Source organism: Dromiciops gliroides, chromosome 3 (assembly GCF_019393635.1).
Source record: "Dromiciops gliroides isolate mDroGli1 chromosome 3, mDroGli1.pri, whole genome shotgun sequence".
NCBI lineage: Eukaryota > Metazoa > Chordata > Mammalia > Microbiotheria > Microbiotheriidae > Dromiciops > Dromiciops gliroides.
In genome coordinates this window covers 358,683,141-358,697,769 of record NC_057863.1, presented here as the reverse complement: position 1 = coordinate 358,697,769, position 14,629 = coordinate 358,683,141, and the positions used below count along the sequence as shown (strand labels likewise).

Genomic DNA, 14,629 nt, shown 5'->3' with positions numbered 1-14,629 from the left:
GTGACCCTGGGCAAGTCACTTAACCCCAATTGCCTCACTAAAATTAAAAAAAAAAAATGTTACTTGGTGGATTAAAGGAAGGTAAATTTAGAATGTGTGGGAGTGGGTGACATTACTTGTCAACTTCATGCATAGTGAAAAATATACCCTAACTGGCCCTCGTAGTAATTCTCTTGTAAACTAAGGATAACTAGAGATCTTTCTTTCCCTCACCATGATTTATTTTTTCCCCCTTAGACACTTTGCCCAAGAGTTCTTTCACTGTCAAGTTAAATGCTGACCTATTGAATTTAAGTCTAGCAAATACACCCAAGGGACCCACAGTCTATAAGCCCCAAATTCAACAGCCTCTGCTCTAAATAATTAAAGGCTTGGATCTGAAAAGTTTTCTTGTGCCATCTTACTTTTTTCCCAGTGACTCCTGAAAGGATATCTGCATCAATCTTAAAATTGCTTCTTAATTCCACAACCCAGGATTAAATCAGGGATACAAGGTTTGCAGAGACATATGTCTTGATTCAGAAAGAGTAAACTTCTTGAAGCCTGAGTAAGACAGGAGCAACCCACAAATACTCATTCTAAATGCCTACTGTTCACAATAAAGTAGAAATGTCCCAAAATGAGGGTGCCAGGTCTCTGGTCCCTTTCCTCTTTTGGAACCTTGTTTTTCAAGGGCTATGTAAAAGATTACATTTGATCTAATTTGATAGTCGTCTTTAATGAGTTCCTTTTGTCTTTAACCAGCTGAGCTGATTTTGTATGTATGTTGCCTGTGACAGGTCTGGAGTTGGTGCCCCTGTAATTGGTGAGATTGATGGTGAATATCGCCATGACAGTAGACGAAACACCTTGGAGTGGTGCCTGCCAGTGATTGATGCCAAAAACAAGAGTGGCAGCCTAGAATTCAGCATTGCTGGGCAGCCTAATGACTTCTTTCCTGTGCAAGTCTCCTTCATCTCCAAAAAGAACTATTGCAACATACAGGTATTCATGCCTAGGGATATAACTCAAGCAGTGGGGTAGATGGCTGCTTATAAGTGGCATGGTTTCAGCTTTAGGGCAGGAGTCTCAGAAGAAATGGTAATATCTATAAACTGCACCACTGACTCACTGTGTGACCTTAGGCAAATCCTTCACTCTTTTCCTCCCCCTTCCCCTAATACTAACTGAGTTGAAGATATGTTGAATGATCCATGTGAAGTGTGGAGCAATTATAGGAAAGACAATTATCTATGTGTGGCTTATTTGCTTTGTGATTACTGGTGGCATATTTTTAATCCCAGGCTTGGCTGCCTCCTGCCACTCAACACACACTTTTATATTTTTGTGTTATTTTGCCATGACTTGATGCTCAAGGAATGCAAATTCATTTTAATCTTAGCTTAAGTAGAACTTAATTTGGAAAAGAGTCATGTAAATGCTGGTATCCAGGAGAAATGATCTCTAGGTCATCCATACTTCTGCTTTCCTTCAGTTATTATAGAGATCAATTATAACATTAATCAGTATTTCACTCCCATATCTCTGAGAAAGAGCTGTGGCGATATGGTGCAAATCATCCCTTTAAGTCATTGTTTTAGCTCATTGTTCCTTCCGTATATAAAATTATATTACCAACAGATCCATTCATACTGTCTTCTTCCCTTTTTAATTTTATCTTCTTGGGGGTGAGAGGTACTGACTGTCTTGGCATTCTCTTAGCTTCCAGATAGTCGCTATCTCTCTGATAAGTGAGTAGGAAGTTCTAGCTTCCTCTGCTGGATGCTTCCCAAGAGCAGCCACTCTCTTTTCCCTGTCATTGATATAGCTCGATCTGTATTGGATGTCACATAAGAAACAGGCTCCTAGGTGGGAAAATTTCTAAACAGAATCTTTGTTCCTCTTTGAGACCATCAGAAGGGTACAGCAGAATAAGGCTTTGTGACCCTTCATAAATATCTCCAAGAATTGAGGGGCAATTATCCCTGCCCATCCCAGGAACTAAGTTGTGTGGATCAGCCTGGTATGACATTTGCCAGATCAGGGCAAACTGCACATGCTGCAGCCAAGTAATGATAGAGAATTAGGGTGATGCATCTTCAGTCAGAATCATTCTTGATTCCATTCCTTTAGAAATGGACTTAAACTGGGGGCAGCTAGGTGGCACAGTGGATAGAGCAATGGCCCTGGATTCAGGAGTACCTGAGTTCAAATCTGGCCTCAGACACTTGACACTTACTAGCTGTGTGACCCTGGGCAAGTCACTTAACCCCCATTGCCCTGAAAAAAAAAAAAAAGAAATGGACTTAAACTCTAAATCTTGTTTGGTCAGTTATTATGCAGTCTATAGAATGTAATATCAAGTTCAGGGATGGGGGTGTGGTTAGACTCTGTTTCACCAGCTTTATTCTTTGATTTAGGCTTACTTACATGAATACTATTGCCATCATTCTTTAAGAGTTCAAAATTGTTCCTCATTTTTTGTCTGTTTAATAGTTGTTCTCTTTGTGTTCATTGATGGAAGCAGCAAATCCTTTTTGTGAGCTGGAAATAATATGAAACCATAGTGGTCCTGGAGCAGTAAAAGATGTTTGTGGTAACAATCAGCCAGGCTGTTGGTTATTCTGGCACCTTTCATCATGTGTTGGAGGTACCACTTGACCTCTTCATCATGCTCTACATTGGTAGTTAAAGACATGAATTTCTTTCATATGCAAAACTGTATCTCACTTGATCTCCTAAGCCACCTTCTCCATTGTGCTCAAGGGATTTGATCTGGGCTGTGATGAAAATTTAATAAGCTTCTTAAAGGCTCACTTTCCCCACCCTCAATCTGTTTGTGTTTTTCTAGGTTACCAAAGTGACCCAAGTGGATGGAAATAGTCCTGTAAGGTTTTCCACGGAGACCACCTTCCTTGTGGATAAATATGAAATCCTGTAATACCAAGAGAAGGGAACCGAAAAGGAAGATTTTTAAATAAAAGAAGAAACCCACAATGGCTAAAGAGTCTTTTCCAAATCTGCAAGCCACTGGAAATCTTTTTTTCTGATAAGACGCACGATTCTGTATGCGCAGGGACCCTCAACTCATCCCCAGTTCCAGGGTCTCAGAGACATTCTTTGGCAAAGAATTCACACAAGTAAAAGGGGGGAAAGGCTATTGACTTACTTGGCAGATCTCACTGGCCAGCCGGAAAGCAGGCTCCCCAGAGAATGCCCCCGGTTAAACATCTTACATGCCCCGCCCCTCATTTCATTCCCTAAATGCAGTTGCACCTCATACTTTCTTTGTTTAAAAGGTTTTCTCAGCAAATAATCCTTTCTGCTCCTAGCCTTCTTTTCTGTCACTTCAGTCAGGCACTGGGATCTTTTTTGTACATAAGCACTGCATTTGTTTGTCACTCCTTGAAACAAACTGATCTGGCCAGTCCTTAATTGTAGAACTTTGAAAGTGAAGGTTTTGATTTTTGTAATGGGGTTCTGGAGTGAAAACACAAAGAATGTCTTATATCCTTGTTCCATTTCCCTTCACCCTCCCTGCTGCCTCCTCCTCCTCCTCAATTCTGCACACTCCCAAGATGTCCCTCATTCAGGCCTATCCCCAAGAACATCGCTGAGAATCTAGTTTGAAGTCAAGAATGGGTGGTAGCTGCCTTCTCTTTGGGAGTGAGTCGCAGTCCTCAGATGGTCTCATGTTCTTCATTTGGGAAAGAATAGGAGATCTGTTAGAATGATGCTGCTCTTGGGGCCTCCAAATAGAGCTTATCCATCCAGAGATATAATCATGTCTGTTGCCAAGGTTCCCCTATTTGCAGTTACTCCATTTAGCCAGTTACTCTGGCCAAAGGTTTGTTACTTTAGAGTGTTTATGATCCATTTAAAATCCTATCACCACTACCTTCCTCCTGGCCATTCAGAATGTCCAGTCCTCCTCAGAATCCTAGACAAGAATAGAGTGGTAGTGTTTGAAGCCAAATTCATTTGAGTCTCAACAATCTCAATTGACTTGTAACATTGAAGGGACTCTCTGTTGTTACCATGTTTTAGGTCCTTAACAAGCAGATGGAAATTTCTTATTGTATGTCCTAGTATGGGAACTGCTGCCCAGCCCATTTTCTGCTTTGTGCACTTTCCATCTACATAAACACTTATTGAAATGCCCACTTTCCCTTTTCTTCCACATAGCATCAGATGCTGGTTGATTTTTTTTTTTCATGCCATTTTATCCACCAATAAGAGAAAAACTCAGCAGCCCGCTGAGCCTGGATTTGTGTCCATTGAAATTAATAAGGATTGGCTTCAGGAAATGGCATCGTGTGCTGCAGCAGCGACTGGCAGAGGGGACAAGCAAATACTCCTGCACCTTTAGCCAATGAAAGAATCCTTCTCTCTCCCTTGTGGAGAGTGTGCTTGAAGCAGTCCATACTTTTATAAAGGGTCCTGGGATTGTCTTCCAAGGAAGCTCCTGGCCTTCCCCGCCCCCCCCCCCCTTTTTTTTTTCTCTTAACTGCATCAGGGAGGAATCTTCAATTTGGTTTCCATGTGAGGGTTTTTGGGGGAGGGGGACAGGGATAAGAAATTTGTCATGTAGTTAAGTAGGTGAGAAATACTATTAATCCAATTTTGTTCAAGAGTTGCTTGTCCATATGATTTTTAAAAGGTTTAGTTACTTCACAGGAACTTTTTTTTTTTTAAATTACTTTTGGGGTAATATTTAAAATGAAAGACGTTTTGTAACCCTGTAAAATAATTACATAGGGAATATAACATTCCAGTGTACACAAAGAATACAAATTCTTTAATCAAATAAAGAGTATTATAAAATCAGTTCTTTAGCACACTTACTGTCTCAATTGTTGAGTTGTTCTGTTCTACCGTTTCCTCAGAAAACTTGCTTTTGTGCTCTTGGATTCCCAAGATGAAATAAGGGAATCCCTCTTTCATTTACTTGACTTTTTTAAACTGGGTACTTCTAACCTATTTAAATATCGGATTGAATTGTTGAACTGCATTCCACATGTAACTTGGGGAGCAGGGATTATTTTTGCTTCCCTTCTTTTAGCATAGATAAATGATCATTGATATTCTATTTATCTTGGGAATTTTAGTGGGTTTTGAAGCTCTTAACTTTATTAGAGGACAGATGTGATCAAACAAATGGGGGATCGGAAAAAGCTTATACTTTCCTGTTTGCATTTTGATTTTAATACCACCTGAAAAACCTTGTGGAACATAGTGAATTATTTAGAAGGTGAATTTCTGAAATGAGAAAGCTTATGAGGTATGTTAGTGTTTTTAGTAGTGAAGGCAGAAACATTTTTTCTCTAAAGAGGGATGGACTTGAGCTTGGCTTGGGGAAAAAAACCACTGTTGTGTGTATTGTTTTCCTTGTTTTGCTTATTTAATTTTGCATTTGTGAAGGGGTGCTCCAAAGAGATGCCTGAATGGCATTTAAAAAAAATTGGTATTTTATCATGAGGAAGGATGACAAGATAATAAGCTTTGACTGGGTATTTGATGTAATGTTAGAAAATTGTGGGGGTTCCTTCTTTGAATCAATTCAATCTGGTGAAGTTAGAGAGACCCAAGAGGAGACTATGTCTTTTCTGCATATGCCAAATAGCTTCAAATACAAGTAGTCCATTAGATGCTGCATGGTACCTTTCATGTTGTAGGGTAGAGGCTTAATATTTTTATTTGAGTTCTAAGTGTAGCCATTTCTTTCATCTTTCTGTCATTTATCACTAAGAACTTTGCCTTTCAAATAGCATCTTTTTTTTTTTTTGGTGAGGCAATTGGGGTTAAGTGACTTGCCCAGGGTAACACAGCTAGTAAGTGTCAAGTGTCTGAGGTCAGATTTGAACTCAGGTCCTCCTGAATCCAGGGCCGGTGCTCTACTGTGGCCCCTCAAATGGCATCTTAATTACTACCTTTCTTCCCATTAGGCAAGAACCAATGAATTTTTATAATTGTACAGTTGTCCTTTAGCTTGGCTAGATATGGAACAATCATATAACTCAGTATGGGAATGAGAGAGGATAAGGACAGAACATGATTGTTGGGGCACCTCCATTTTAAAAATTATATATTTTTATTGTATTATATATATTATATTTTTATTTTATTTTGATACAATGCTGGGCTTTAAGTCAGGAAGTCCTGAGTTCAACTTTTATTGTTTAGGTGTTTCAGTCATCTGATTCTTCATGATTCCATTTGGGGTTTTCTTGGCAAAGATACTGGAGCAGTTTGCCATTTCCTTCTCCAGCTCATTTTACAGAAGATCTAAAGCAAACAGAGTTAAGTGACTTGCCCAGGGTCAGATAGCCAGCATGTTTCTGAAGTTGGATTTGAACTCACAAAGATGAGTCTTCCTGACTCCAGGCCTGGCACTCTACCCAGTGTGCTACCTAGCTACCTCAGATTCAATTTTTACTTTTAGTAAATATTAGATATGTGACCATAGATATAATTTTACTTCTCAATGCCTCAGTTACCTCATTTGTAAATACGAATAATAGTACCTATAATTCCTGCCTCATGGGATTTTTACGAAGTTCGTGTGAGAATGTATATAAAGCTATTTGCAGATTTTATGTCACTATGTAAATGTCAGATATTATCGAGTGCCCACATCTTTGCTTAACATTTTAACCAACACATGGATTAAGTGCTTGTTATTATTAGAGCCCTCTGCTGTAGCCTAGTTAAAATAATATTAGACATCCTAACTTGCAAAGCACTATTCTGTTTGATACAGCAACTTTTAGATTCAGGTAGTACAGACAAGGAAGTTGAGAATTCAATGGAAATAGCAGATGTTGCCCATCTCTTAGCACAAGTAGACCTTAAATCCAGTTTTCTGATTAAACCTACTGTCTGGGGGCAGCTAGGTGGTGCAGTGGATAGAGCATTGGCCCTGGATTCAGGAGGACCTGAGTTCAAATCCAGCCTCAGACACTTGACACTTTTACTAGCTGTGTGACACTGGGCAAATCACTTAACCCTCATTGCCCTGCAAAAAAAAAGAAAAGAAAAACCTACTGTCTGTGCCTGCCCATGGGAGCCTTTTAAAATAAAAGCCAACAACCACTGGCAATACACACATGAAGTCATGTTCTGCCATATATCTGGGCCAGATTTCTGACCATTTTACACTTCAGAAATAACTCAAAAGGGGAGGAAAATTCCTAAAAGGATTAGAAGTTTCTCTGCCCAAGAGAAAAGGGAATAAGGTTCACTGGTAGGAGTCTCTTGAACCTCCTAGCAGTTCCAAGAAGCCCTGGCTGCTCTTTCATGTATGGGACCACCAAAAGAGACCCTCTTACAGAGCCTGGCAGTAGGTACCAGCTTCACTTAAAACACTCTAGGTGATCACTTGCATGGTGAAGTTGACCTACATCCATAAAAGGTTGAATTTAAATTTTTTTGGTGGGGACTTTATGATTCTGACCATAAATCCCAGAAAACCAGTGGTTGATAAAGAGTACACAGCAGAATTGAACTACTTTCCTGAAGTGACTGAACATTCCCATGATTATGGTACAAGCAATTTTCAGGAGATGAGGCCACTTCACTGTACCTGTCAGCCTTGGAAAAGTGAAAAAAGTTACCCCTACTTGATGATAATCATGTTCAGATTTAGGTTGGATTAATCAGAGATGTCAAACTTGTGTCTTAAACAAGGTTAAAATGTAATCGGGGAAACATTTAACAAAATAAAAATGTTACAGATAATGTTAGTTTGTGGTTTTCTAAGTATGCTGCCCCTAGGGATTAGTTTCTATTTGAATTTGACCCCTCTGGACCAGATGATCTCTCACCTCTTAACTCAAGATTCTGTACTCCCTGAATAAATAAATTGCCTTGAACTTAGACTATTGCAGTAGCTTCTTAATTGGTCTTCCTGCTTCAAGTCTCCAATCTGTCTTCTACACAACTACCAATGATATTCCTAAAGGATATGTTACTCTAGTGGCTGCCTATTTTAGGATACAATTCAAAGTCTTCTGTTTGATATTTAAAGCCCTTCACAATCTGACTCCAATTTACTTTCCTGGGGTTTATGGATTACAGAGGTGGCATAGCTTAGTGGATGGAGAACTCATCTCAAAGCCAGGTAGACATGGGTTCCAGTTCCACTTTCGACACACTGGTCATGTTAGAGAAGGGGCCAAGACTTAGATTGGCAGTGGGAGTTTCCTCACATGGAAGTTCTTATCCTAAAGATACAAGTCCAGCAGCTACCCTATTAGACATTACTCCCTTTCATGCATTCCATGGTCCAGCTAAATAGATTTCCTTGCTGTTCCTCATACATTCTAGTCTCCTTTCTCTACACCTCCATGCATATATACTTCTTGCTCATCTCTGCTTCTTAGACCTCTGGTTTTCTTCAAAGGTCAGCTCAAACACTACCTCCTACATAAGGCCTTTGTTTCCTGAGTACCTAGCACAGCCTTTGGCACAGAGCAGGCAATAATAATTGTAATAAATTGTTGCTGGGTTGATAACTGTGATAAACCTCTAGTGTAGTCCAGCTACTAGGAGGGTGCTCAGGCATTCTGAGGTGAGCCACACAACTACAGCTTTCTCTAGTGATTATGATCTCAAGCATTAGAAGGGAGGTCAGAGGCCATCTACTTCAACCAGTAACTGAACATGATTACCCTTGGTGGGGTAACAAGATTTTTTGCATTTTTTTTAGGGCACCTCCTAAAAAACTACTCATCCTGTCATGATGGTGCTATTCAGCCTGCTTTGGGAAAGTAGTCCAACCCTGCTGACTACTTTGTTCAACAATTAATTATTGGATCTCCAGGTTAAAGAATTATAAAGCCCCAGAATCTTATGATGAATATTATTAATAGCATGTATGTGTATAGCACTTTGAGGTTTGCAAAATACTTTACAAATATTTTATCCTCAGAACAGCCCTAGGAGGTAGGTCTATTATTATTCCTATTTTATAGGGGAGGAAACTGAGGCAGATAGAAGTAAGCAATTTGCCTAGGGTCACACAGCTAATAGTCTGAGGACAGATTTAAGCTCATCTTCCTGTCCAAGGCTCGGTCCACTGCACCATCTAACAACCATTATTTAAGTCCTATTTTTTATCGGATGCATTTCCTCATCCCTGACAAGTTGTCATCTAGCCTGTTTGAAGATGTAGTACTCATTGCTATGCTCTTAGGAGAATGTGGGTCCTTAGAGAAGGAAAAGCCGACTAGCAAAGAAGTTTGGATATCCTTCTTGTTCCTTTCCCTTTCTAATTTCTGAACAAGTACTAAATGAAAAAGCTGAGCAAATGAAACAATCCTATTTCCCCTCATTCTCCTTGGCCTCCCAAGGAAACCCCTGTCTTTATTCAACTCATGGAGTCTACAAAAATGTAGAAGACATGACGTACTTTCTGCCTTCCCTTAGATCCCAGCCCTGCTAAGAAGTATTTTGGCCTAGGTGGAGAGCTAGATTTTGCTGCTGTTCTTACAGGCTTTGCTTTCTCAGAGTGGCTCAGCAGGGTTTGAACTCCTTCCGAGTTGGAGGGAGAGAGAAGTTATTTGGAGCAGAAGCCGTTGCCACCACACCTACCACCAACAGTGCCCGTGCCAGTAATGAAAGGGTCAGGGAGCCAGAAGCTTCTGATGGAGTCTTTGTATGTATGCAGGGTTTGCCCCGGACCTTAATGGCAGTCATTCCTTCTCTGGGGCTAGGATGACATTTAAGGGAAGGGAGGTAGGAAAAAGCCAAGGCAGGAGCAAAATTGGGATGGAAACTGATCAACCCACTCCCAACACCCAAAGCCAAATGTGGAGGGCCTCCTCCCTCCTCCCCCAAGCCCTTGTCCTCTCCCCCTGCTTCCGCTTTGGAAATTCTGAAGCGCCTGGAAAAAAAACGGGGTTTTTGTGTCCCCCCCTTTCATTCCTACCCCGCCCGTCATGCAATCTCTTGCGTAACTCTGAGAGTACAGGGTTTGATGGGCTCCAGATGTGGAGGTTGGGATGGGGGGATAGCGAGAGGAAGGGAGGGTGTCAAGTCCTCTCAACCCTGCAACTGTGGGAACCTGGAGCCTGGCCCCAGTGGGAGATGAGAGGGCACATTACTCAGAGCCTCTGTCATGGGGTCAGCCCGGCCAGCCGTGAGTGGGCGGGAGGAGAGGAAGAGGGGAGCCTGCTGCTCAGCCCTGCCTGAACCCCTGCCTCAGCCGCCTCGGTGGCCAATTCATTTGTCCCTGAAGCAGCTGGAGGAGCTGCCTCTGCTTGAAGAGAAAGGGTGGAGCAGGGAGGAATTGGGTCATTCTGTATACACAAGATCCCATGAAGGGCCCTAATCTATGTTCTGGTTCCCCTGGGCCCCATATAATAATAGAATAACAGTAGCCAGCAAGGTTTGCAAAACACCTTACAAATATCTCATTTTATCCTCCCAATAATCCTGGGAGATAGTGCTATTATCATCCCCATTTTTCAGATAAGGAAACTGAGGCAGACAGAAGTTGTGACTTATCCAGGGTCACACAACTAGTATCTGAGGAAAGATTTGAACTCAAATCTTCCTGACTCCAGGTCCAGTACTTGTTCTCCAATTACTTGACTTTTCCAACTCAGGCCCTTTTTCTGAAGGTATTGACTTTATTGGTATCACAAAGATAGGATCTCTCAGCCTGGTTAGGATGAGTTGAAAGTCCTTTACCATCTTTTCGCTGAAGTGAAATGTCAAGAAGTTCTGCAGGCTTGTTTTTTTAAAGCCTGCTAAAGTAGAGAGGACGGGGGCAGCTAGGTGGCACAGTGGATAATGCACCAGCCCTGGATTCAGGAGGACCTGAGTTCAAATGTGGCCTCAGACACTTTACACTTACTAGCTGTGTGACCCTGGGCAAGTCACTTAACCCCCATTGCCCTGAAAAAAACTCAAAACCAAAACCAAAACCAAACCAAAAAAAAAGTAGAGAGGGCCATCCTCCCAAAGCCTAGAGAAGTTTCAGCTCACATGGCATAGGTTACATAGGACCTGTCTGTAGGACACAGTGTCTGCCCAAAAGACACAACTGGCTTGCCAAGGGCAAGATGTAGGGGTCATGTAGGGTTTGAAAAGCAGTCCCTACACTTCCTCCTCCACATGACTCCCACACTCCCCAGTTCTAGTCAGCTGCAGCCCTAGGGGGGCCTCCCTGCTGGACATCGGTCATGTTAATAAGTGACCAACAAACCAGCCTCCTCCTGTTCCAGTGCGGGAAGGGATGGGACTGAGAGGGGGTGGTGGTGATGGTGGTGGTGGTGAACTGTTGGACCAGTGACTGAGTCTGGAGCCTTTGGTTTCCCTCTGGTCCTGAGTAAAAGGACAGTCTGCCTTTCACTCCAAGTCAAGTTGCCTCCATCTTGGTGGGTCACAGTTTTGTAACAAAACATTTTGTGCATGTTATCCCTTTCCATCCTCTGTCCAAAGGGCCCCGGGAGAGGAGGGAGATCCCTGGGGGGAGTGGGAAGGGACGAAGGGAACACAATGTCCAATATCCCCCCCCCCCGTACAGGGGTCTGCCCAGATTATGAACAGCTTTCTGGAGCCTCCCCTATAAATCACCTTGCAAAGGCTAAACTCTAAGTTGAGGCTCTCCTGTCTCGGGCTAGTATTGGGTTTCCATGGGTACAACAGCTCTGGCCAGGTTCGGTTTCTAGACGGCTCTTGGGTTTCCAGCCCCACTTTTTTTTCTCACCAAGCCGTCCCCAAGCCAGCTTGGGCTGGTGTCCCGCTTCCCCCCGTCAGGGCTACATCTCTAATCTAGCCGGTTTGGTTTGGAGCTGCGGCCACGGAGACATCACTAAGCCCTCACCTTTGGTTGCTCAGAACTGGACGAGTGAGAATTGGACAAGGACACCTGAATCCTGGGGTTACTGATGAACTGGAAGTCGGTTTGAGGAGAATAATGGGTACAAGCCAAAGCCTTGGGGGGAAATAAATGGTGATTTATGGAGGGACAGAAGATACAGAAGTTTAGAACTGAGATAGGGACCGGTTGGAGCTCTCAAACGTACCCCTCCATGCACCATTATTTAAAACCTGAAGGGTGATCTGGGAAAATGGGGGGAGGTCAAGCCAGGAAGGGGGAGCCCAGCTGCAGAGAACAAAGCCAACGCTGTACAGCCGAAGGGAGGTGCAGCTGCAGGAAGAGGGGGGTGCCTCAGACTCCAACCCCACAACAAGGGCGGCTTTTCTGGCCTGGGGTGGGGGGGAAATGAGACTGAGATGGGGGGCGGGTCCTCGCCTGGGGGGCGGTCCTGGAGTTCTCTCCTCCTCTCTGGGCTCAAGGGGAGAGACACCCGCGTCCTGGAGCTGGAGCTCGAAGCGACCAAGGCAAGAGAAGGCACTGCCGCCCGCCCGCCCTCCCCAGGTAGGGGCACCTCCTCGTATCTTATCCTGTCTGATACTGGGGAGTTGGAAGGGGGTGCGAAATGTCGGGGCTTGGGTTAATGCAGGAGGTAGCTCGGGAAGGGAGTCCTGGGAGTAGAGGAGGTGTTGTTCAAAGAGCTCAAGCCCCTTTTCTGCACCGTCCCCCCCCCCCCGACCCAGAACCGAGCCTGCCTTGTCCGTGTGTAGGGAGGCGCCCACTCCTCCTACCCTGGCATCAAGAAAAGCCATTGCCGCCACCACTGCTAGAGGGAGCCCTCGCTCCCCGCCCCCCGCCCTTCGGCCCACCTGGAGGGTATCCGGACCTCTAAAAGGCTCCGCCTTCTTACCCTCCAACTTTGCTCCAGGTACTCGCCTGTTCTGGGGACTCTGGCTTCTAGGTGGGAGTAGAGGAAAGGGACCGAAGCTAGAATGGGACGCCTTAACCCTAAGGCTTGGTCCCCGGGACTCCCAGGAAAGGAAGTTGGGGTGTGGGAAGGCAGTAGAGGAGGCGGGATTCGGGGGCAGCCGCTTCTCTTTCCTAGCCGGCTCATCACACTCCTACGCGGCCAATGACTGGGCTGAAGGGGGGGGACAGGAATCCCAGGGGATCCGGGTAGAACTTGGTAGGGAAACTCCTCCAGGGCTTTCCCCTGGAGCCCGATGGCCTGATTCCTACAATTAAGCCAAGTTATCCAGGACAGAGTCCAGGAAGGGGAGAGGGAAGACTTGGGGAGCTGGGGTGGAGGCTGCTGACTACAGACTGTGTTCCAGTGGAAGGCCCGAGACACTTGGTTTTTCTATGTCATTTGGGGAGCAGGTCTGTGTTTTCTGGACATTCTCCCGCAGACAACCCCAATCCTGGGATTACTTCGGGAGGCAGAACTGTAGGAACCTAGAATTCAAGACTTTTTCTAGCCAGATATGCCCGCTGAGCCCTGGGTTCGAATCCCATCTGATCCTTCCCTGAGGCTGGGGAAGCACCAGACCGAGCCAAGTGAGCCAGGATTTCTCTGGAAGATGGAGAGGGAGGCGGGGAGGGAATCAGGAGTTGTCATCGACCTCTTCGAGGGGCCGCCCTCACCCAGAGGAGACTTCCAGGAGCGAGATGGGAGCAGGATAAAGTTGGGCCGGGGGTCTTGGGTTAACTTCGTCTGTCCCCACCCTGCCCTAAGGTCATGGGATAATACTGGACAGTCATACCAGGGACAGTGGGGTGGGAGAACAGAGTGGGAGACAGGGGCGGAGGGAACCCGGGTGGGCCATCAGGAGGCAGGCGGCCCGGCGCTCATTCTGGCCGGGTTAGCTCAGTTGTCCCGGCTGCTCGCTAGCACTGACTCATTGGCTGCGGGGGCGGGAGAGGGGCAGACCCCTGCAAGCAATAACAGACTTCCAGCACCCCAGGGGCCGCAGAAACGGGCGGGTCGCCTCTCCTAACCTCGCTTCATCCTCAGCCCAAAGCAGTACTCTTGCTTTACTGGGGAGGGAGTGTGGCTGGGGCGGGCCGAGGGGTGTGTAGCTCCGGCCCCCTCCCCCTGAGTTCCCCGGCAGGCCAGGCTGCTTCGCAGCCGAACAAGCGGCGCCTTCTCCCCAGCCCAGCCGGGCCGAGCCGAAGAAAGGACTCTTGTCCAAGAGCGGGGACGGGCGGGGCCGGCTGCGGCTGAGGTCCCAACACAGCCGCCTTGTCCGGGCCAGAACTAGGAAGGGGAGGGGGGCGCACTGCACAGCCCCCTGCCCTGGGTGACGGAAGGAGGGACGAAGGGAGGAAGGGGGAGCTAGGGAAGCAGAGCCAGGTGCCAGGGCACCTGGACGCCTGGGGAGCCGACGCCTCCCGGGCTTGGCCTCACGTCCAGTCTCCTCTCCCCCCTCAGGCAACCTGAATCAACCGAGCAACTCAAGAAAGCACTAAGCTGGCCGCAGTTCAAGATTCCCTTCCACCTCCCCCGGCCGAGCCTCCCATCTCTTCTCCCTTTCAGCCTCAGTTTCTTAGACCCCGCATTCCTTCTCTGTCTCTTCTCTGTACCTCAGCTTTCTCCTCGCTGCTCCTCACTCGCTCTCTCAATACCTCAACGTCTATGTGTCGGTTACCCTTTGCCCGCCCTCTTGTCCCTGTGGGCCTCGGCTTCCCCACTCAGGCTCTCCTCCTCATTCCCGTCCAATGCCCTTCTGGCGGATACTCTCTTCCCCCGGTTCCTCCCCCGCCTCCGCCTCAGTTTCCTTCCCCTCCAGACTCCTTCCTCCCTCTCCAGGGCCGGTCCTTGGCCTG

At 45.7% G+C, this 14,629-nt stretch overlaps 1 protein-coding gene across 1 annotated transcript in view; it reads left to right on the top strand.

The window, feature by feature from the left end:
- ARCN1 (archain 1) overlaps window positions 1–4,806 on the top strand; it is a 32,676-nt gene extending 27,870 nt beyond the window's left edge. Inside the window, exons 9-10 of the mRNA XM_043992865.1 lie at window positions 780–984; window positions 2,831–4,806. Of these exons, the coding sequence (XP_043848800.1) occupies window positions 780–984; window positions 2,831–2,920 (295 nt within the window). The 3' untranslated portion in view covers window positions 2,921–4,806. The remainder of the gene's footprint in view (window positions 1–779; window positions 985–2,830) is intronic.
- Window positions 4,807–14,629: the final 9,823 nt, after the last annotated feature.